The 23,648-nt window shown below is 38.2% G+C and overlaps 1 protein-coding gene across 1 annotated transcript in view; it reads left to right on the forward strand.

Annotated features, from left to right (window-relative positions):
* Nucleotides 1–3,671: 3,671 nt before the first annotated feature.
* SLK (STE20 like kinase) overlaps nt 3,672–23,648 on the forward strand; it is a 54,930-nt gene continuing 34,953 nt past the window's right edge. Inside the window, exon 1 of the mRNA XM_047073410.1 lies at nt 3,672–3,932. Within this exon, the coding sequence (XP_046929366.1) occupies nt 3,783–3,932 (150 nt within the window). The 5' untranslated portion in view covers nt 3,672–3,782. The remainder of the gene's footprint in view (nt 3,933–23,648) is intronic.

The raw sequence follows: 23,648 nt of genomic DNA on the forward strand, positions 1-23,648 counted from the left end.
AACTTTAATTTTTTTTTTTTTTTTTTTTTAGTACAAGAGAGAGAGATATCAAGTTGGGTAGCCAAAGAGGAAGAGGGAGAGAGAATCTTAAACAGGCTCCATGCTCAGTGCAGAGCCTGACTCGGGGCTTGATCTGAAGACCCTGAGATGATGACCCGAGCTGAAATCAAGAGTCAGTTGCTTAACCAACTGAACCACCCAGGTGCCCCTGTCTTAAATTATTTTTAAGGTGAGTGGAGTCCAAAATGAATGAATGAATGTACTAAGTGAATACATACATGGCCACTGGTTAAACTTCACTTTTAATGGTTGAAAAACTCAAGGAACCCATATTACAATTTGTAAATAACACAGACATCTAGATATCATGGTCATTACTGGGAAAATGTGAATCTGTCAAAATGACATCTCCTCTGGTATTATTAAATAATTTCTGTGGCTATAACCTCATGTAAAAAATGCATAAGCTATAATTAACCCCATGATCATCTCATCAAAATATGTGAGGCTTCATCACTTCATTGATACAATGCTAATAATATCATTTGATATTATTCATTGATATGATGAGTAAGAAATAAAAGTGGCTAATATACATATGGAAAGGTGTTACACCACTAGTAATCAGATAATTGTAAATTAGAGGTTATGTTGGGCTATCAAATTATTATATTTTTAATATGGGACAATATCTTGGTGCTATTGAAGGTGTGGTGAAATTGGCACTCTCATACATTGTTGGCAGGAGTACACATTGGCACAACCTTTCTAGAGGCCAATTTAGTAAACAAAAATTTTAATATTAATATAGTCTTTGACTCAGCAATTCTACTTGAATTTCATCATAAGGAAATGTAATCAGAAAAATACAAAGATGCTTGTATATGCATGGTCACTGTAGTGTTGTTTATGATGACAAAAAATTAGAAACTACCTAAATGCCTACCAATAAAGAAATGCTTAATAAACTATGGTAGAGCTGTACACTGGAACTCTATGCACCCACTAAAAAGGATTAGATAGATCTATTTGTGCTGTCATAGAAATATGTCCATGGTCCATATTGGATACCATTTTTATATTTAAAAAGCATATGCATAGAAAAAATATGGTTATATATCTTTATGGGTCTAACTTCTGAAAAGCAGCTTTACTGTGGTTTAATTTATATACCATAAAATTTCCCATTGTAAGTGTACAATCCAATGATTTTCAGTAAATGTATATTTTCAGTTGTGCAATCATCACCATAATCCAGCTTTAGAATTTTTTTTGTTATCTCCCCCAAATGTTTCCTCATGCTCATAGGCTTAACATTTCACAGTGTATAGGGTGGGGGTAAAGCTGGGAAGGGGGAAAGCAAGAGGAGAGAATGACAGCTTCCTTGTTTATTATTTTTGTATTATTTGAATTAATTTACAATAAGGACATACTGTCACTTAATTTGAGAAAACAGTAAGGTTTTTCTATTTTGAAAAGAGTCAAAAAAAAAAAAAAGAAAAGAAAAGAAAAGGAAACAGATTTATATCCTTTGACCCAACTCTACTTCTGGTAATTTATTCCACGGAAATAATCAAACATGTGGAAAAGGATTTGTAAACAAAGGTATTTTTCAGTGTTTTATCTAAAACAGAGAAAAGTTGTAAGTAATCTAAATATCTCACAATGGAAGAAAATAATTACTAATCATACTGGAATATGAAAAGTACAGGATGTAAACCTTTATATGCAGTATAATTTTATCCCTGTAAAAAAAAGAAGTTAATGCACAGCCAAAAAAATCCTGTTTAGAAATACTGTATGTAAAATCTAACCAGTGGTTGTCTCTGGATGGTGGAATTATAGTACTTTTTATTCTTTGTGCATTTCTTCATTTTCCATAATGAGTATGTTACCTTTACATCTAGTGCCACCTACATAAATGAATGGGTTATGGTATTTTCACAGGTGTATGCATTTGTCAAAACACATAAAACTGTTGATTTAAAAATATGTACAACTTATTGTATACCAATTATACCTCCATACAACTATTAGAAAAACAAGGGGATCTTGAGAAAAAAAATCATCATAACCTTCTTACTGGAAGAGGGGTTTTGGTAAGCCATTTTGGGGCTAGAGGCCCAAACGGTTAGGGAGGGGTATGTGATTATTTTATAGATAGTTAACACAACTTTCCTCCAGATAACCTTCCTTCCTTCCTTCAAGGGATCTGCCTTCTCATTATACGCCAGGAATGTTGCTAGGTTCTTGGATACCAAAACGAGCAACAAATCACTGTCCCGAAACAGCTCTCTTCTGCAGGAGGAGGGGAAGGTAGGTCATCAAGGGCGGATTCCAGCTAACGCCCACATCGCCACACTAGGCAGTCTGTCACTACTGTTGTCCAAGGGGGCCGGAACCAGGTCAGGAAGTGAAGTTCTTAGCTCAGATGGAGTCACGAAGGGTGGCACCAGGGTGGTTACGACTGTGGAAGTGGCCAGAAGGGAGTGTCCGTGGTCACAACTTGAGAAGCGGGTTTAAGCAATTTTTACGTATCTATGCCTCTCTTACCTGTACACTTGTACCAACAGCAAGAACTAAAAGTGAGCCCTTGCCTGTTCATGCAGCATGCTAAGGGCCTACATCTACCGCCTCATTTATTCCTCGCCACAAGTCCTCCAGGTAGAGACTATTAGGATCTCCATCTCACCATGAAGAAACTAAGGCTCAGAGAGGTTACCTCCCCAAGGTCACAGAGCTGGTAAGCTCTGGCTTCAGAGTTCCCAACCACAACACATAGTGCCCTCTCACAGTACTTTGGGACCCGTTAGAGAGAGAAAAGATCCACTTTCGGGCCCCAAGCGGCAGCTCGGCTTTCACTCTACAAATTTTCCAGCTCCAGAATGGGGGCAACATCCGCTAGCACAACCAAAAGGGTCGTGCCCACCGGGGAACTCCACCAGAGCGGTGGGCTGATAAGGACTTGGGGGCTTGCCGGGGCAAACCTAGAGCAACCGTCAAGGAGTGACGAGCACGGGCTCCCACATCACACCCCACTCCCGGCGCCAGCTAGCCCCTGCCGGCAGCCAGCTCACTGAGCTCAACGCGCGTGCGCGGGGCCAGAGGGGACGCCCCCGCGCGAGCGCGCAGTGAGCGGGGCGCGCGGCGGGAGCGCGGGCGCGCTGCGGCGTCGGCGTCTACGCGCGCTCCAGGCCGAGGCTGTGTGGGCTGGGGAGGGAGCCAGGCGGCGGCGGCGCCTCAGAACCGAAGGGACGCGCGGGCCTCTCGCCCCAGGAGCAGACGGCTGTGGAGGAGACCTTGGGCTCGCGTCCGGAGGCGAGAGAGCTCGGCCTGCCGACTGCCCGCTTCAGGGGCCGCCGGCCGCGTCCCTCGCCCGGAGTGGCCGCCGCCCCAGGAGACTCGCCGTGACACGGGCCTAAGCCGCGGCGGCCGCGGACGTCCGGACCTCTCGGACCGGGTCGGGTCGCGGCGAGCGTCCGGGCAGGTGCCGCCCCCTGAGGGCCGGCCGGGCGCGCGGCGCCTACCCGCGCGGCCCGCGGGCCGGGCTCGGCAGAGGGGCCGCCCGCGCAGCACCCCCCACCCCCCCCTGCCGCCCGTGGGCCGGAGCCCGAGTAGCGCGCCCCGCCCTCCCCGGGCACGGCCCGGCCGGAGCGGCGGGAGCCGGGAAAGCCCGCGCCCGCCGCCGCCCGCCGGGCTCGCGCGGCGAGGAGGGAGGAGAAACTTTGCTTTTTATTGTTGCTTTTCGTGCTTAAGTGCGAGGAACTCTGCCGGGAGGAAAAATGTCCTTCTTCAATTTCCGTAAGATCTTCAAGTTGGGGAGCGAGAAGAAGAAGAAGCAGTACGAACATGTGAAGAGGGACCTGAACCCCGAGGAGTTTTGGGAAATTATAGGAGAACTGGGCGACGGAGCCTTTGGGAAAGTGTACAAGGTAAGAAGGAGAAAACGGGAAGTTGCACTTACTTGTAAGACAAAACAGCCACCGGTGCGGAGTGGCACGAGGAGTTCTCGCTCCCCTTGTCCCTTCCCTGCCTCTTGCCCCTTCTTTTTCACTTCGTCAAGGTGCGTTAGAACTTTATTTGGGTTTATCATCCAAGGAGTAGCTAAGACAGTGGAGCGTAAGGTTGAACAAAATGGGGCCTGCATGTAGCTCAAAGAGAGATTGCTAAAGGGAGGCCGGGTTGCAGAGGCTCCTCTGTCAAACTTTAAAGGAAATGAGGTGTTCTTTAATTTAAAGGAGGGGTCTGCCGATAGCCCTCAAGTGTTTTAAAATCAGACACTCAGTGTGCTTTTCAGTGGATTTATGTTTGTTTACGAGCTGTTTGCGTTCGTTTAGGTATGCTTGTGCCGAAGCAGTTCCCTCTTTAGGATCCAGGGCTTGTATCTGGTTTTATCTGTCGCTAGTAAGTACATAACCCATCTTCTGAGATGAGAGCAAAGTGCTCCTTGCAAGCTCGTCTTCAGTGGGTTGCTTGACAACATGCTATAAAATGGAATGGAATTTCTGATAGAACAGAAATTTTCCAGAAAGAAACCTGCATCTGGTCCTGGTTTCTAAACATAATTACAGCAAGCGTGGAGTAGAAGTCACTACCAGCGCTTAAAAAATTTAAAAAATACATACACACCCATCTTTATATATATATATATATATATATATTTATTTATTTCAATAGAAAGAGTTTTGATGTTGCAACGTGAAGGCATTAATGTTAACTGTTATTTCATAAGCAGTATATGAATGATGTCACTGGAATATTTTCATCCTGAAGGGTGAGGTTTTTATGAGACACAGTTCAGGAGGAAGGACCCACAGGGTTGCCTAGAAGTGAAGCCATAAATAACTGACGTTTACACAGGACTTTGTAGTTTTCAAGGCACTTTCTCATAATTCGGCCCCCGCCAAAGGCCTGTGAGGTAGGCAGGTCAGTGGTATCTACATTTCACAGATGCGGACACTGAAACTCAGAAATGTTTCTAAGTCATCCCAGTCAGTCTAGATTTGAACTCCCAAATTCTGGCCCTGTGTTTACTGCTGTTTCTCACTTTAATGTCCATTGGTAGAAATGATAGTATTTTTCTCCTTTGTAAGCACCATCATACTTTTTGCCTTTGCCCTGCCTCACATGCATCTCACAGCTCCCAATCCTTCCCATTTTCCACTCAGGCTGAAATAGCCACTCCTCTCTCTGTGCTTCCAAAACACATTGTCACACGGCTGCTGTAGCATTTGTTACATATTATAGTTAATGATAAGAACAGGCCCAAGATTGTGATATACAGTTGGGTTCATCTGTTGCCGTAGCTCATAGTGCATCTCTCTGTATTAATTTGTTGAATTGAAAGAATGTATGTTACCTGCATGTGAGTTCTGTGGAAGCTTTCATACTCTGGGAAAATTGGCGAAATAAACGTGCGAGTTTGTGTGGAGGGTAGAATATGGGCTGCAGCAAGAGCTTACAGCACAGTGTAAGATACTTAGAGTACAATGTAAGAGCTTTTAGTGCTGTGGGAAGATCACTCTTGGGAGTCAGGAATTGGGTTGTAGTGCTGGCTGTCACAAACCAGCTTTGTGGTCTTGCACCTTCCTTTTCTTAGCTGGAGAATCATGGATATCCCTAAATGTTTGTTTAGCTTCCTTCACTTCGTTAACATTACTGTGAGTATGCAGTTACCTAAGGCAAAAATAAATCCTCAAGGCACCTGGAATGCAGTAGTTAGAACGTGGTAGGTGATTATGAACAGTTTTCGTGGTATAAATGTTTTATCAAATAGAAACAGTGTAGTATTAAGACCCTGGCTTTGGAGTTGGACTGTATCTGGGCTCTCTCAAGTAGCAGCCTGTGACCTTGGACAAGTTACTCAACTGTTCCATGTCTCACTTTTCTCATAAGACTTGCTCCTCAGTCTGTTGAGAATTAAAGGACTAAATGTAAGGCATATGGGAAGGGCTCAGCAAGTGGTAGGAATTACTATTATGTTTAGAACTCAGAAGCAAGATACTGTTTGGGACAGGAAAAGAGGCCTATGAAGATACTAAACCATTTTCTTGTTCTCCCAGGGCACAGACAGATTGTGGGGACATACTCATAATGCTCAGTGATTTAATTCTTTAATGACACTTTCTGCAAAATGCAACACATCTTCCAATAATGAAACATCAATTGAAAATTTTCTGAAAAATAAGCAACTTACTCTATATAGTTGAACACTGTAAAATTGTGTCAAAGGTAATATTTGTGGGCTTGATGACTATTTTAGTGTGACATTTGAAGAACGTGAGTTCTTTGCATTTTACTTTTTCATTTCACAATTCTGTGCTTCTGAGGAATGAGCTCTGAGATTTTGTTTTAAAAGAAAATTTAAAATTTAAACTTACCTGGCCTGTTGTGCAACTTTTTCCGAAAAACTTTTGTTGTCCAAGATCTCTAGAAATTCTAAATCTATATATTTCCTCTGTGTGGACGAATAAGCTATCAAAGCTTTATATCATACATACAGTAGTATGCGGTAGAAAACTTTCAAAAATTGATTCAAACTATCATTTGCTTGTAAAAATTAGTAACTGTCACCAAGATTAAATGGTAAATAGGTAATCATCTTGTGTATATAATTTAGTTTATTTGAAACATTTTTTTTAAAAAAAATTTTTTTTCAACGTTTATTTATTTTTGGGACAGAGAGAGACAGAGCATGAACGGGGGAGGGGCAGAGAGAGAGGGAGACACAGAATCAGAAACAGGCTCCAGGCTCTGAGCCATCAGCCCAGAGCCCGACGCGGGGCTCGAACTCACGGACCGCGAGATCGTGACCTGGCTGAAGTCGGACGCTTAACCGACTGCGCCACCCAGGCGCCCCGAAACATTTTTTTTTTTTCTATCGTATAGTTGTATTCCTTCCATTCAGTTCAGCACTATATAACTGTAACAGTTACTTTCTTGTCTGAAAAATCTTCACTATTTTAAACTTATTTTCGCTTTTTAATGTGGTATTGACATATAAACAAAGTTATGTAATATCACAATTTTTTATGTTTGGATTTTTGTTGCTTTTAACAGAAAAAAAAAATGACATAAAGTTACGTATTAAATGGAAGCTGAATTACTGACCGTGTGCTGGATGAGTGATTCTTTTTATGGCTCTGATGGGCAAGTGCCTTTTTAAAAAAATAGTGAAATACATATGTGCTGTTCATTTTTATCGCTTAGACCTGTAGTTTATTTCCATTCTCAGAAATAGAAGTAGAATTGGGTTATAGAATAGCATATCTGTAATTTCACTAGTGATACCAAACTATATCAATTTATGTTCCCACTAGGAACGTATAAGAAGTTTTTCTTTGTATTTTTGCCTACAGTTGGTGTTGTCAGAATTTTTAATTTTTGACAATCCAATGTTATGTTTTTCATTATTGTTTTAATTCATCTTTCACTATTAATAAGTAATTCTTTTCATAGGTTTATTGGTAATTTGGATTTCTTCTTTTGTGTTCAAGTTTTTTCATGTTCCTATCGGATATCCTTTTATTGTTTATTTGTAGTATATTCTGGATTTTAACCATTTGCTGGTTATAGTTATTGCAGATACATTCTTATTCTCTGGCTTGTCTTTTCAGTTTCTTTATGGTATCTTTTTATGAACAGGAAGTTCTTGATTTTAGTGTGGTGTAATTTGTCAATTTTTTTCTTTTCAGTTAATACTTTTTGTATTATGTTTAAGAAATTATTTCCTAACCTGAGATCATGAAGATAACCACTTGCATTATCTTCTAAAAGGTTTATAGTTTTGCCTTTGACAGTTAGGTATACAACCCACCTGGAATAGGTTTTTGTAAATGGTTTGAGGTAGGGGTCCAATTTCATTTTTTTCCTCATCTGAATACCTAGTTATCCCACAACCCATTATTGGGGGTAAACTATCTTCTTACTGCTCTACAGGGTCCTGTCTATTATGTAATGTATCTGTCTCTATGATCTTGATTGTCTTCATTGATGTGTTTCTGTTCCCATACCAATATCTCACCATCTTAAGTAGGAAAGCATTAAAATAAATTTATGCTAGAGTACAGCTTCCTCATGTTCTTCATCAACAGTGTCTAGTATATTCTTGGCTCTTGGTGCTTGTATGGATACTGTAGAATTAGCTTAAGTTCCACAAAATTCTACTGTGGGTTTTTTTTTTTTTTTTGAGGGATGATTTTGAAATCAATTTTGAAAAAATGAACATCTCTATGATATTGAGGCCTCCTATCTGTGCATATGTTTTCTCTCTAGGTCTTCTTCAGTATCTCTCAATAACAGGTTATAAATTTTCTCCCTAGAAGTCTTGGGAGCTCAAACTACTTCAAGAGTGTCTTAAATGTTTTGTTTTTCCTATTGGAGTTTCCTCCTTGATTTGGTTGTATACAATCATCAGTAAGTCTTCTGAGAAAGGATCCATGAAAGGTACATTTTTAAAAATGTTGGCTGTTTGAATATATCTTTATTATAATGTCATACTTGATGTATAGTTTGGTTATAGAATTCTAGTTCAAAAATAAGGGTTTTTTAGAATTTTAAGGACTTTTTCCATTCATTCCCTCTTATCTTCAAGCGCTGATGTTAAAAGTCCCATACCATTTTGTTTAGTGATTCTTTGCGATCTTTTTCTTTTCATCGTTCTTAAGGTTCTCTTTTTATTCTGTTTATGGTGATGTACTTTGATATAGGTTCTTTTCCCCCTTTCATCTTGCTGGCCTCTTGGTTAGTTATTTCAATCCAAAAACTTGTATTCTTTGATCCTGTGACTTTTTTTTTAATGTTTATTTTTGAGAGAGAGAGAGACAGACAGACAGACAGAACACAAATGGAGGAGGGGCAGAGAGAGAGAGGGAGACACAGAATCCAAAGCAGGCTCCAGGCTCCAAGCTGTCAGCACAGAGCTGAACGCGGAGCTTGAACTCACGGACTGTGAGATCATGACCTGAGCTGAAGTCAGAGGCTTAACTGACTGAGCCACCCAAGTGCCCCAAGTCCTGTGACATTTTTATGTGTAATTTATTTGAACCACCCCTCTAGGTAGTGGTTCTTGCTATGGTCTCAGGATTTCCGTTGTTTCTAAATTCAGTAGGTACTTATATCATATTTGTATTCTCAGGGGCATTTGAGACACTTGACCAATTCTTTATTTTTTATTTATTTATTTTTAATTATTCCTTTTTTTTTTTTTAACGTTTATTTATTTTTGAGACAGAGAGAGACAGAGCATGAACGGGGGAGGGTCAGAGAGAGAGAGGGAGACACAGAATCTGAAACAGGCTCCAGGATCTGAGCTGTCAGCACAGAGCCCGACGCGGGGCTCGAACTCACGAACCGTGAGATCATGACCTGAGCCGAAGTCGGCCGCTTAACCGACTGAGCCACCCAGGCGCCCCTTGACCAATTCTTTTTTTTTTTTTTTTTTCAACGTTTATTTATTTTTGGGACAGAGAGAGACAGAGCATGAACGGGGGAGGGGCAGAGAGAGAGGGAGACACAGAATGGGAAACAGGCTCCAGGCTCTGAGCCATCAGCCCAGAGCCCGACGCGGGGCTCGAACTCACGGACCGCGAGATCGTGACCTGGCTGAAGTCGGACGCTTAACCGACTGCGCCACCCAGGCGCCCCTGACCAATTCTTTAAAAACCTCAACTTTTGGTTTTTAGATCACCACATTCTTGATATTTTTCCCACTTGTGTCTCTACTCCTCAGATGCTTTTGCTAGCTCTTCTTTCTCTTTCTGACTTTTAAGTGTTGGGATTTCACAGGACTTGGGTGTAGGTCCCCTTCTCTTTTTCTTTTCCTATGAGAATCCATCTTCTCCTATGGCTTCAGTTACCATCTAAATGCAATTTATGTCTCTACCCCAAGGCCTCCCTTTTGAACTCCTGACCCATGCAGCCAAGTATCTGTTAGAGATTTCCACTTAGATATCTCATAGTTTTCTTAAACAACAAGTCCAAAACATGAACTAATTGAACTCGTGATGTCAGCTCTGTATTTGCTTCTTTTATGTTTTCCATTCAGTAATTGGCATCTCTGTCTACCAGTTGCACAGACCAGAGACCTGAGGTCATTCTTAACACCTCCTTCTTCCTTACTACCAAACCCAATTAATCACCAAGGCTTGTTAATTCTATCTATTAAATATTTCTTGGGGCACCTGGGTGGCTCAGTCACTTCATGTGACTGACTCTTGTGTCTGACTCTTGATATTTGCTTAGGTCATGATTTCATGGTTATGAGATTGGGCCCCATGTCAGGCTAGTGCCTAGCATGGAACTGCTTGGAGTTCTCCCCCTCTCTCTCTACCCTAGCTGGCACGTGCTCTCTCTCTCAAAATAAATAAACTGAAAAAAAATATTTTAAAATATTTCTTGAATCTGTCTCCTTTCTTCACTGTCATAATACTAGTCAAAACTGCCACTACCTAGACTTTTGCAAGTTATTGGTTTGTTTCAGGCTTCATATATATGTAATCATACATGTGTTCTCTTGTGTCTGGCTTCTTTTGCTCCACAGTTTCATTTTTTTTTTTTTTTTGTATAGGTACCCATTTGTACCAGCACCATTTACTGAAAAGACCATCCTTTCCTTACTGCTTTGTGGTGCCTGCATCATATATCAAATGTTCATATATACATAGTATGTATTTCTATGATGTTTATTATTTCTTTAGGACAGATTCATAGAAGAATTGCTAGGGCAAAATAAATGATCATTTATCAATGGTTACTGTGAAATTATCCTAGAAAGGTTGTGCAAATTTATTTTTCAATTAATTTTTAATCACACAAAGAATTTCTATTTATTGTAAAAATTAACTTATTAGAAATAAAGTTAGTTTTCTTTGACCATTACTCCAATTATTGTTCCTTCCATTATCTCCCTAGTTTTACCTATTATTATCTGTTTCATGTACATGTTTCCATATTTTTTTATGTACTTATGTAGATGTACATAGGTTCTACCTACTTAGACAACCCAACAGTTGGTCTTTTTCTGTGCCTTTGTTCCTTAACTTGAATTCAGTGTTAGCCCTTATCCTTTAAAAAAAAGTATTTACTTTTTCAGTAGGCAAAAGAGTACCAGTTTATTTCATTTTCCAATTTTTTGATTTTACACATTTTAAAAATCTATCCATATTCTAATAGAGTTTGTTGATTTGTAAATATTTTTTATGTACTATGGAAATGAACACTTTATCATAGATGCTGCAGTGTATAGTTACCTTAGTTTATGGTACTTTTAAAAAATTTTTTTATATTTATTTATTTTTGAGAGTGCACGAGTGGGGAAAGGACACAGAAAGACAGACAGACTCAAGCAGGCTCCAAGCTCTGAGCTGTCAGAGCAGCACCCCATGCAGGGCTCAAACTCACGAACCATGAGATCATGACCTGAGCCAAAGTCGGATGCTAAACCAACTGAGCCACCCAGGCACCCCTTTTTGATATAAAGATGTATTCTTTTCCTTATTCTACAAAACCTGTCAATATGATACTTTTTTTTCTTTTTGCTTTCATGCTTAGAAAAACCTTCCCTACCCAGAAATTAGATAAATGTTTATCTATATATTCTTCTAGACTTCTTGATAGTTCAGTTATAAGGAATTTTACTTTTTGTTTATCTGAAATTTAATTTTCTCTGTGGATTGATATGAGGCTCTCTTTCTACCCAAAAAACTAATAATGTAATCATTTCCAGAAATTTAAATGCTATTATTTTGAAAATATAGCAAAGTATAAAAAATACATAAAAATAATTCTACCATCCAGATAACTTTTGTTAGCGATTTTTTAAAAACTCAAGAGGGCATTAATATGGTTAGATTTTTGAGCACTATAAAAAATGATAAAATTGAAAAATAAAAGACTTCCCACCAGTTCTTTTTCCCAAATGGGAAAGAATTGTCAAATGGGTTTGTTACTGGTAGTTATATTCATATTATAATTCTGGAACTACTTTTGTATATATCATAGGAATATTATAGGATAGAGCAAATGAGTTGTTATGTTGATTGTTTTGCAAATATTTATTTATTTTTGAAAGAGAGAGTGCAAGCAGGGGAGGAGCAGAGAGAAACAGAGGGGCAGAGAATCTGAGGCAGGCTTCAGGCCCTGAGCTCTGAAGCAGGCTCTGAGCTGTTAGTGCACGTGGGGCTTGAACTCATGAACCGTGAGATCATGACCTGAGCTGAAGTCAGATGCTTAACTGATCAAATCACCCAGGTGCCCCGGTATATTGATGTTTTAGAAATTAGGGTTGAAATTCTGGGAAAAAGGAGTTAGAAACTTGGAAAGGAGAAAAGATAAGAAAGAACCCTGTGATGTTGATTTTTGAATTGGAAGTTTCAGTTTGAACTTGAGATAGTACACACACACACACACACACACACACACACACACACACACACGCACACAGTCCTGTTTTCCCTGAAATGGCCTAGAAATAATTATATTATAACTAGCATTCCCAGCTCTTGGCTTCTAAATACCATTCCACAGTAAAAAGAACCAGGGCTCATTGAAATGGCTAATCCAGGTCTGGGGTAGGGAAGTACAGAAATAATTGAAAAGTGAAAGCTTTCCCACTAGTCCTTTTTTTCCCAAAGGAGCCTGGAATATCTTATACCAGAAAGCAAGGACATGCTCAAAAATTAACGGAGACATGCCAAATGTTCAGGGTAGTTTGAACAGATCTATCAATGATAAAATAACAACTTAATAGAATAATGGTAGTTAATATATAAAGATTGATAAGATTGGAAAAACCACTATTTTGCAACCACACTATAATAATTTAGGCAAAGATTATTGACAGATGCTAAGATCATTGTGTGAAGAGTTTTGGGGGAGCAGGATTTATATACATGGTTTGAAATTATCACCCTTTAAAGGTACTTTTTACAGTAGAGAGATCTGATGGATACTGTCTTAAGTGATCAAATCTAAGGTTAATCACCAGTAATAGGACAAAGTGTCATTACGTGTCTTCTAATGTAATTTGATGAGAAATATATAATCACCTAATGCAGTATTCTTGTCAAAAATAGTTAACTTGAATCTAATATGAAGAATAATCAGACAAATCCAGATAGTGGGACATTCTACAAATAAATGGTTTGTGTTTTTTAAATGTAAGCAATGAAAGATTTTTCAAAGACATTTGAGGAAATTTAAATATGGAGTATATATTAGGTATATCAATATTAAATTCTTTTGGCATGATAATTGTAGTTATGTTGGAAAACATCTTTGTTCTTGGTGGACATATGCTGAAGTTTTGGGAAGTGGAATGTAGCTTACTTCCAGATGGTGTAAGTAAAAAAGGAATGCCTGTATGTGTGTGCTTGTGTGTACATATCTATATGTAAAATGTATGTGTATGTATGCTTTGTGTGAGAATGAGAGTACCAAATGTGACAAAATGTTAACAATTGGTGACTCTTGGTGAGGTGTATAGGTATATGAATGTTTACTGTTCAGTTCATTCATTTTCTCTGTAGGTTTGAATTTTTTAAAATAAAGTGAGGGGTCATATTTTATCGTTTAAAAATTTTTAATTGACATACAACATTATATTAGTTTCAGGTGTACAACATAATCACTCTATATGTGTATATGTTGAAAGTAATCACAGTAAGTCTAGTTAAGATTTGTCACCTTACAGAGTTACAAAAAAAATTTCTTGTGATGAGAACTTTAAAAATATTTTTGTCATGTTTATTTATTTTTTTAGAGAGAGAAAGGGAGGGAGGGAGGAAGGGGCAAAGAGAGAGAATCCCAACCAGGCTTGTGCTGTCAGTGAGGAGCCAATGCAGGGCTCAGATCCACAAACCATGAGATCATGACCCAAGCTGAAATCAAGAGTCAGACGTTCAACCAGCTGAGCCACCCAGGTGCCCCAATGGTGTATTACATGTTTAAAAGTTGTTCTGTGCTGACAGCTCAGAGCCTGAAACCTGCTTCACATTGTGTGTCTCCCTCTCTCTCTCTCTCTGCCCCTCCCCCTCCCTCCCTCCCTCCCTCCCTTCCTCTCTCTCTCTCTCTCTCTCCCCCCCCCTTCCCTTCAAAAAAAATTAATAAAAATGTTAAAAGTTGCTAAGAGACTAGATCTTAAAAGTTGTCATCACAGGGGTGCCTGGGTGGCTCAGTTGGTTGAGCATCCCGACTCTTGGTTTCGGCTCCTGTCACGATGTCATGGTTTATGAGTTTGAGCCCCGTGTCTTCTCTTTGTTGACAGCACGAGCCTGCTTGGGATTTCTCTCTCTCTCTCTCTCTCTCTCTCTCTCTCTCTCTCTCTCTCTCTCTCTCCGCCCCTTCCCCACGGAATGTTCACTCTTTCTGTCTCTCTGAAAATAAATAAGTAAACTTACAATACAGCATTGTTAATTCTAGTCACCATGCTGTACATTATATCCATGTAACTTATTATTTTATAACTGGTAATTTGGTACTTTTGACCTCCTTCCCCCATTTCTCCTACCCTTACCCCCTGCCTCTGGCAACCACCTGTCTGTTGTCTGTATCTGTGAGCTTGGTTTTTTGTTTGTGTTTTTAGATTCCACATATCAGTGAGATCATATGGTATTTGTCTTTATCTATCTGACTTTTTTCACTTAGCATAATGCCTTCAAGTTCCAACCATGTTGTTACAAATGGACCCACATAACCTGGGTCATACTTTTAAATACTCTTCTGCACCATTACTTTATTACACTTAACAGTTTCCCTTTTCACATTTTCTTTCTCCCTCCATATATTCATTTTTTCTCTCTCTTTTTCTATGAAAGGAGAAAGAAAGTCTCCTTTCAGTCAAGTAATTATTTTTATATCATGCTGTTAAAGTTATTTGGCATTTATTAAATATTATGCTTTCTACTCAATACCACATGAAGTCTAAATTCCTAGCACATAGACATTTATGTTTTAAAGAGGTAACTGAGACTTAGGATTGTAAAAATAACTTTAACATGCTGGCTTTTCTTTTTTCTTTCCTTGTAAAATTCATGGTGAGTTCCTTACCTTAACACCATGCATTTTAGTCCTTTATAATTTTAGATTTCAGAATATTTGTGTGGAAATTATCATCCCTAATATATAAAAACCTTTATTTTTCTTGAAATAAGTGAGAAGACTGTGTGATCTGAGAAGTGGTGAAACATTTTGGAAAGTGCAGATTTAGCCAATGTTATCTTATTATTGACATCATTTTGTTGGTGGTTATCTTGACCGATCAAAGACTAAGTTTTGAATAAATAACCAGAACATGGGATGCTTGAGTGGCTCAGTCGGTTAAGCATCTGATTCTTGATTTCAGCTCAGGTCATGATCTCAAAGTTTGTGAGTTTGAGCCCCACATGGGGCTCTGTGCTGACACTGTGGAGTATCCTTGGTATCTCTCTCCCTTTCTCTCTGCCCCTCTCCTGCTTGCATGCATTTGCTTGCTCTCTCTCAAAATAAGTAAATTAACTTTAAACAAAAATAACCAGAACAATATAAATAAAATGGTGTTTTGAAATATAAAGAGAATATAAGGTGTATTCCTCTCACTTTTGCAGAATTGAGAAAATGACATTAAAATGGTTTTTTGAGAAAGGATTTCTGTAATATTTTACAGAAATTATGGAAAGCGCATGTACAGTCAGTACTCATTATTTGCAGATTCTCTATTTGTGAATTTGTCTGTTGTTAAAATATATTTGTAGCCCCAAAGTCTGTACTCAGTGCTTTCAGTCATTTGCATGTATGTGCAGAGCTGCAGAGAGTGAGTGTGCACATTCCCAGCTGAGATGTAACAGAGTGACACTCTGCCTTCTTGTTTCAGCTCTCACACAGCTTTGACCGGAAGATGAGAGACAGTAGAGGGCAGTGCAGTGTAGTGTAAGAAGTCTGGCTTTGGTCCCATTTGGATGGGATTTGAATTGTAACTGTACACCTATTTTGGGGCTGCCTCAAGCAAGGCACTTCTGAATCTTGTTTTCTCCTTTGTAAACTAAAGAGGATGGAATCTCCCAGGATGAATTATTTTTAGGATATAAGGTTATAATCTATATCAGATATGTTTGTTTGTGTACATATTTCTCCTAGGAGCAATGGGTCAGTATTTGCTAACAGTGTTCATACCCATAACTACTTTATGTCTATAGCGACTTTAGAGAACATAACTACCACAAATAATGGAAATCAACTGGATGTCTTTACTAAGTGATGTTGAATAATTTTACTTATTTGACACTTGTTCCTATCAAAATCTTACCAGGACTCTGAAGAGATCACTAGAATTAGCCTATAATCGGAAACAGGTAGGAAACAGGTAGCAGTAGTATCAAAAGTCAAACCGTATGTTTTCTTCAGTGCTGTTTCCTCTCTTCTCACTTAACAGTTCTTTGGAACTCTAGATATTTATTACCTAGATACTTCATACTACTCTGTTCCTTCATTCTCTCGTCTGTCACCCTGATCAATTTTAGAAGGATTATGCCAACTATTAAATTATTGTTTTTCAGCTCCAAACACACCCTTCTCTGCCCTGCTTTGTAATACTATTGTGAGATTCTGCAGAACTCATTTCTACCTTGCCAGATGCTCACTTTTAGGTTTCACAAGTACAGGGTGCTAGAGGGAGGCTGCAAGGTGGAGGAGGAAGAAGGGACTCGCGCCTTTCTCTCTGTTTCTTGAGGGCTCCCTGTCTGCTTTTCTGTTAGTGTGACCACCATTCTGGTGGAGTTCTTCATCCTAGCATCAGCAGTTTCTCTAGATAGCAGCAGTTGAATCCAGTTAATAGTTTTTCCTGTACTCAAGAGCTGGCCTCATCATAACCCTTCATAACACCAGCTGCAGTTGGCTAGCCCCCCTTCCTCAAAAGGTACCCCAGTCCCATAGGACCCCTCTTCCAAAATCAGAGAGGTTGACACCAGCTGAGCAGCACTCTCCTCAGGGATCTGAGTTTCAGCTGTTTAGAACCTTCCCTGCAAGCCTCTGGGTTTTAATAATTCCAGTCTCTTACCTTGAATCTCTAGTCCTGTGGGTGGTAGCTTTTCCCTGTAGTTGTTACATCCCTCATTTTTCTCATTCTTTATCTTTTTAGTTGTCTACATATCAACATAGTTAATGATGACATTGTCTCTATTAAAATATATTGATTTCTTCCTGTGGTGGGGCCTTTTCTGATACAAAGATTAAATAAGTTAATAAGTGGAGAGTGCAGAGAGCAATGTTTGGTGCAAGGTAATTACTCAGGGAATAATATCATCTAAAGCTTAATGGATATTATTATATAGACTATCATACTTGGAAGAATTTGAGATTTTTATAACCTGTTTCTTTGCAAAACACTAAAATTTCCAGTTTAACTACATAGCTCAAAAAACATAATCATTGAATTTATTAATCTTGATATGCTTGTCATCTTCTCGTGAGGTCTAACTTAACTACCCTATTTAAGTTGTAACTTCTTCCCTGTGTACCTGCCCACTCAGCCATCTCCTCATCTTTCTTATTACCTTATTTTTTCCGTAGTATAATTACTAATATATTCTTTATTTCCCTATTGACTGTCCTCTCCCCACAGTTATAAGTATCATGAGGGCAGAGAGATTTTTGTATATTCTTTATATTGTCCGTATCTGGAACAGTACCTGACACATAGAAGGCATTCAATAAGTATTTATTGAAAGAATGAATTGATTTTATTTTATTTTATTTATTTTTTTTTTAATTTTTTTTTTTCAATGTTTATTTATTTTTGGGACAGAGAGAGACAGAGCATGAACGGGGGAGGGGCAGAGAGAGAGGGAGACACAGAATCGGAAACAGGCTCCAGGCTCTGAGCCATCAGCCCAGAGCCCGACGCGGGGCTCGAACTCACGGACCGCGAGATCGTGACCTGGCTGAAGTCGGACGCTTAACCGACTGCGCCACCCAGGCGCCCCAAGAATGAATTGATTTTAGCAGATCAACTCTTGAGTACACTTTCAGTAGATCTTTATACTGTGTTTCTTTCCTACAACCATGTTTGTGGAATGTTGTGTTTGTGTTTCTACAGCTCTGGCTAGTGTCTTGTATGTAGTTGATGTTTATGAACTATGATTTTGATTGTTTGGTTTTTGTATTTTGTTGTGGTTGTGTATCTTTATACACTGGACAGTTAGGGTCTTACCTCTTGGTAGGAGGAGGAATAAATACCTTTGAACTCTCAGCCTTTAGACAAATCATCCAAATCAGTAAATCACTCTCAGTGATTACTGAAGTGATTGAATTAATTTCTCTCTCTTTTTATTTTTTGTCTTTTAGATTCTTTTTAATTAATTAACTTGTTCATTTTTATTTTTTGGTCTTCCCCTTTTGATTAACACTTCTGTGTTACTAAAAAAGTCATCTATATTTTCTGTGCTGGTGTTTCAGTTGCCAGCTGAGAATTGTATTGAAATATATTTCTCATTATGTAAGTATGAAAGAGCTTTAGAAAATGTAGGAATATAGAAAGAAAATAAATGAAGGTTTAAAAATCACTTATATTCTTACCACCCAGGAAATAACCACTGTTAAAACCAGTGTAATATAAGAGGATATAGTTTTTACCCTGCTTCTTTTAGAACATGAAACCAGTTCAGGAAACTCATTGTTTTCCCTGCAGTCACTTACTTGTTTATATAATGTAGCCAGGCTTTATTCATGATCCATGAAAATAAAAACATACTGATTTTTAAGTGATCATGACTGATCTTTGAAAACTTTTTATCAGAAGTTATATCTTATTTATCTATTTATGAGAGAGGGGGGAGAGAGAGAGAGAGAGAGAGAGAGTGAGCGAGCCAGGGAGGGGCACAGAGAGAAGGAGAAAGAATCTCAAGGAGGACGTGGGGCTCAAACCCACGAACTGTGAGATCATGACCTGAGCTGAAATCAAGAGTTGGACACTTAACTGACCAAGCCACCCAGGCACCCCGGTTATATCTTCTTTAAATTAATATCTGGGTATTCATTATTCCACTATTAACATTTGTTTAGTTATTACATTAAATCTTTATATGAAGAATTTTTGTGCTTTTAGTTAGGTGAAGCTGTTTCTTTTTTTAACATTTTATTTGTTCAAAGTATAGTTTCACACATTTACCAGTATTTATTTCAATTTTGATTTTCTGAGTTCTCTAGAACCAGATCCTGATGAGTAATCAAGTTATTTCCAAGCAATAATGTAAGAGACACTATATTTTCTTAAGTTTATTTATTTTGAGGGTGGGGGAGGGACAGGGAGAGAGGGAAGGAGAACCCCAAGCAGGCTCAGCACTGACAGTGCCCCACTGTGGGGCTCAAACTCAGGAACCATGGGATCATGACCCAAGCTGAAGTCAAACTCTTAACTGAGTGAGCCACCGCAGGCACCCTGACACGCTTTATTTTCTAAATGTTACTTTCATTTATTACTTATAGTAAACCAAGTGGTACCATTGTTGGCTTAATTTTATCCAGAGGAATGGAATAATGAAGTTTGTTACTATAAAGAAGTTTAGAGAGGCTCCTGGCTGGTTCAGTTGGAAGAACATGTGACCCTTGATCTTAGGATTGTGATTTCAAGCCCCATGTTAGGTATAGAGGTTACTTAAAACTTTAAAAAATTTTATTTCTTAAAAGAACTTTAAAGGTTATCTAGTGTTAATTATTTTTTCCATTCCATTTACAAGGCACATCTTTAAAATCTTAAAGGACATCAGTAGAAGTGTGCAGAAGCAGGATGACTTTTAACCCCACATGGTCTCCTAAGGGCTCATATATTATAGTGTTTCTGTTCAAGGACAGCTCCTCTGGTCTTTTTCCTCTCAAAGTATTACAGTAAAATAGTGAGAGAACGGCTTACCTCTCACTGGCTTGTTTCCTCTGGCTCAGAAGACGATGAATTCTAATTATCATTGGCTCCACTGTAGTCTCTTTCTTTGAGAGACAAACTTGATACCATGTTTCGCTAGTTGTGACAGACTTTTTTACTTTTTGACATCTTTGGAAGGGATATGTCTTTTATCCAAAGATGCCTTCGTATTTTTGTTGGCCAGGGTGGAAGTCGTGCTCTCTTTGTCATTGCCTGTGCATTGTGAACTTAGTTGTATCCCTAGTGTCATGTAGTTGCAGCCCCTTGATGTTTCAATCAGTAAACTATTTAAGTGCCTTTGGAAGAAAGAATGTGAGGACTGATTGTTATCTAAAAATCTTGTAGCACCTGTGTTAAGATCAAGACAGTATCAGTATTATAATTGGAAAACAGGAGTCTATGGTTTCAAAGAAAATTTTGGTGACAGTAGTAGGGGAGCACTCTTAAGAAATGCTGCATCACCAAAGCTTTTAATGGCCAGAGAATGATGTCCTGTGGAAAAACACAGACATTAGATAACTGAGTGACAAAGTGTTTCAGAAGTGTTCAACTTAAATACCAAAAGGCGTTTAATTTCTTACGTATGCACAAGGAGAATGGATACATATTAACCATCTTTGTCTGAATGTGTCCAAAAGAGCTCTTTAAAAAGGTATAAGAATTCAAAATGATAAAATCTTGTCATAGTTTAATTGGCAGATTTTCTTCCTTAGTGGAACATAAGATAGTGGTGCATCTTAAAAGGCATCCTAGATTTGACAAAATGTGGTAGATCAGACTATTCTTCTAGAGTGGTAGTGATGACCAGTATAAAGTTCTCTTTTTATCCAAAACATATTTTCTGAACCCTGAGTCTTAGGGTTATTTAATTACTTAAGTAGTAATTAGTATTACTTTTTACTTTTGTTTTTTCTTAAGTAAAACATAGCAACAATCTACTTAGGAAAATTGCCATATACAGGCTGATACCTGCTTTATCTTTTCATCATCATTTCCAAGGTTAGATAATAGATCCCTAAGAAATCTCCCGTATACTGATACAATTTTTGGTACTTTATTGCATCTGTAAAAATAATCCATTCATTTAAAAAATTCAAACAGTATGAAAAATACAAAAAAAGTAAAAAATACTTGAAACTCCACCATTCTCACTGATGATGTCTCTCCAGATACTTCTTGTGCAGCTATTTGTATGTGAAAGTGGGTGTATACTTTCTGTAAAATTGCTTACCTCTCATGTTTAGCAAGTTGCCTTTGTTCCATTCAGTGTTATATTATAGCTATTGTTACATCTGAAATATTAATTGATTAGTTATTGACTTTAATGGCTGCATAATTTTCCATTGTAGAACTGTGCTGAATTATTTAAGCAGGTTCCTGTTAATGGACATTTATGGTCATTCAGTTTTCTTTACTCTAAATAGTGTGTTGATGAATATTTTTGTGTATGCATATTTTTTATTTTATAAAATTATCTCCTTATGATAAATTCTTGAAAGTAGGATTTGGACATTATATATTGAAATTTTTATTAGTAGCTTTTAAAAGTTTGGTATTTTTTAATTTTTAAAAAAAATTTTTTTTTCAACGTTATTTATTTATTTTTGGGACAGAGAGAGACAGACCATGAACGGGGGAGGGGCAGAGAGAGAGGGAGACACAGAATCAGAAACAGGCTCCAGGCTCCGAGCCATCAGCCCAGAGCCTGACGCGGGGCTCGAACTCACAGACCGCGAGATCGTGACCTGGCTGAAGTTGGACGCTTAACCGACTGCGCCACCCAGGCGCCCCAAAAGTTTGGTATTTTTTTTAAAGGGTAATAATAGATGCAGTTTTGCTGAAGCAATGATAACATATAATATTGAAATGTCTTTTAAAAACCTACTTAGTATTTTAAGATCTGATTCCTAATTTTTAAACAAATGATCTTGGCTCCTGTAGCATACTTGGAAACCTTTCATTTATAATAAATGGAAGTGAAAAGTTATTCAACCAAAGAAAGAAAATGGAAGAGTTAAAGTACTAAGTACAAAGAAAAATATAGAAAATGGAAAGAAAAAGAAAGAAAGAAAGAAAGAGAAAGAAAGAAAAAATGGAAAAGTTAACGTACTAAGTATAAAGAAAAATAAACTGATGGAAAGATAGGAAAACTGGAAAGGGTAATAGAATGATTCAGATAAAGAAAGGGCTTTGGAAACAGACCTAGATTTGAATCCTCATTTTGCCTCTTACTGCATGACCTTGGGGAAGCTTTTTGATTTCTCCAAGTTTGTATGTCCCCCTCTAAGGATAATAACATATCACATAGTTGGTGTGAGGATTAAATAATAGGAATAATTATAGCTAACATTATTGAATTCTTACTATCTGTGGCAGGCATTTTATTCAATGTTTATATGTATTTTTTCACTTGGCTAATACTTATCTTAATTTTCACAAACTTTACAAACTTGTGCGATGTTAATATGTTTTACTGATAAGGAAACTAAAACAGAGAGATTTTTTAAGTTGCCTCAGGCAACATAGTAAGTGGCAGAATCAGAATTTGAACTTTGACCAGTAGAGCCTGCAGTGTAAAACACTATTCTATGTGTATACAAAACACTTAGCACAGTGCATAGCATATGTGAGTTAATATACATGTTGAGGCTGTCTTTTAAAAATAAGCATGTCAAGAGAATGAGAAGACAAGCCACTGACTGGGAGAAAATATTTGCAAAAACATATCTGATAAAGGATTGTTACTCAAAATATATAAATAACTCTTAAAACTGAGCAGTTAGAAAATCAACAGTTTCATTAAAAACTGAGCCAAATATGGGGTCCCTGGGTGGCTCAGTCGGTTAAGTGTCCGACTTTGGCTCAGGTCATGATCTCATAGTTCATGAGTTTGAGCCCTGCATCATGCTACGTGCTGACAGCTAACACCTGGAGTCTGCTTCGGATTCTGTGTCTTCTTGTCTCTCTGTCCCTCCTTGCTCACTCTCTCTCTCTCTCTCTCTCGATCTCTCTCTCAAAAATAAATATTAAAAAAAATATTTTTTAAAAATGAGCCAAGTATCTGGACAGACACCTCACTAGAGAAGGTGGCCAGTAAGCATATGAAAGGATGCTTATATTATTATATATTAGGAAATTGCAAATTAAAAAAGGAGAAACCACTGCATACCTTTAGAATGACAAAAAATTCATACTGACAACACCAAGTGCAGGCGAGCATGTGTGGAGCAACAGGAACTCTTGTTCATTGCTGGAGGGAATGCAAAATGGTACAGTTTGGCAGTTTCTTATAAAACTCAACAGTCTTACCATATGATCTAGAAATTGTGTTCCTTGGTGTTTACCCAAAGAAGTTGAAAACTTAGGTCCACACAAAAACCTGCACATGGATGTTTATAGCAGCTTTATTCATAATTGCTAACACTTGGAAATATCCAAGATGCTTTCAGTGGATGAATGGATAAACAAACTGGCACATCTATATGTAATGGACTATTTAGTCCTAAAAAGAAATGAACTATTAAACCATGATAAGACATGAAGGAAATTTAAATGCATGTTACTAAGTGAAGGAAGCCAATCTGAAAAGGCTACATACTGTATGATTCCAGTTATGTGATAATTCTAGAAAAGCTAAACTGTGGATGCAGTGAAATGATCACTGGTTGATAGTGGTTAGGAAAAAGGGAGGGATGAATAACCTGAGCATAGAGGTTATTTAGAGCAGTGAAACCATTCTGTATGATATAATGGTAGATAC

This window comes from Lynx rufus, unplaced genomic scaffold (genome assembly GCF_022079265.1).
Source record: "Lynx rufus isolate CCGP_SWC_20201006 ecotype Redwood Valley unplaced genomic scaffold, mLynRuf1.p SCAF_11, whole genome shotgun sequence".
NCBI lineage: Eukaryota > Metazoa > Chordata > Mammalia > Carnivora > Felidae > Lynx > Lynx rufus.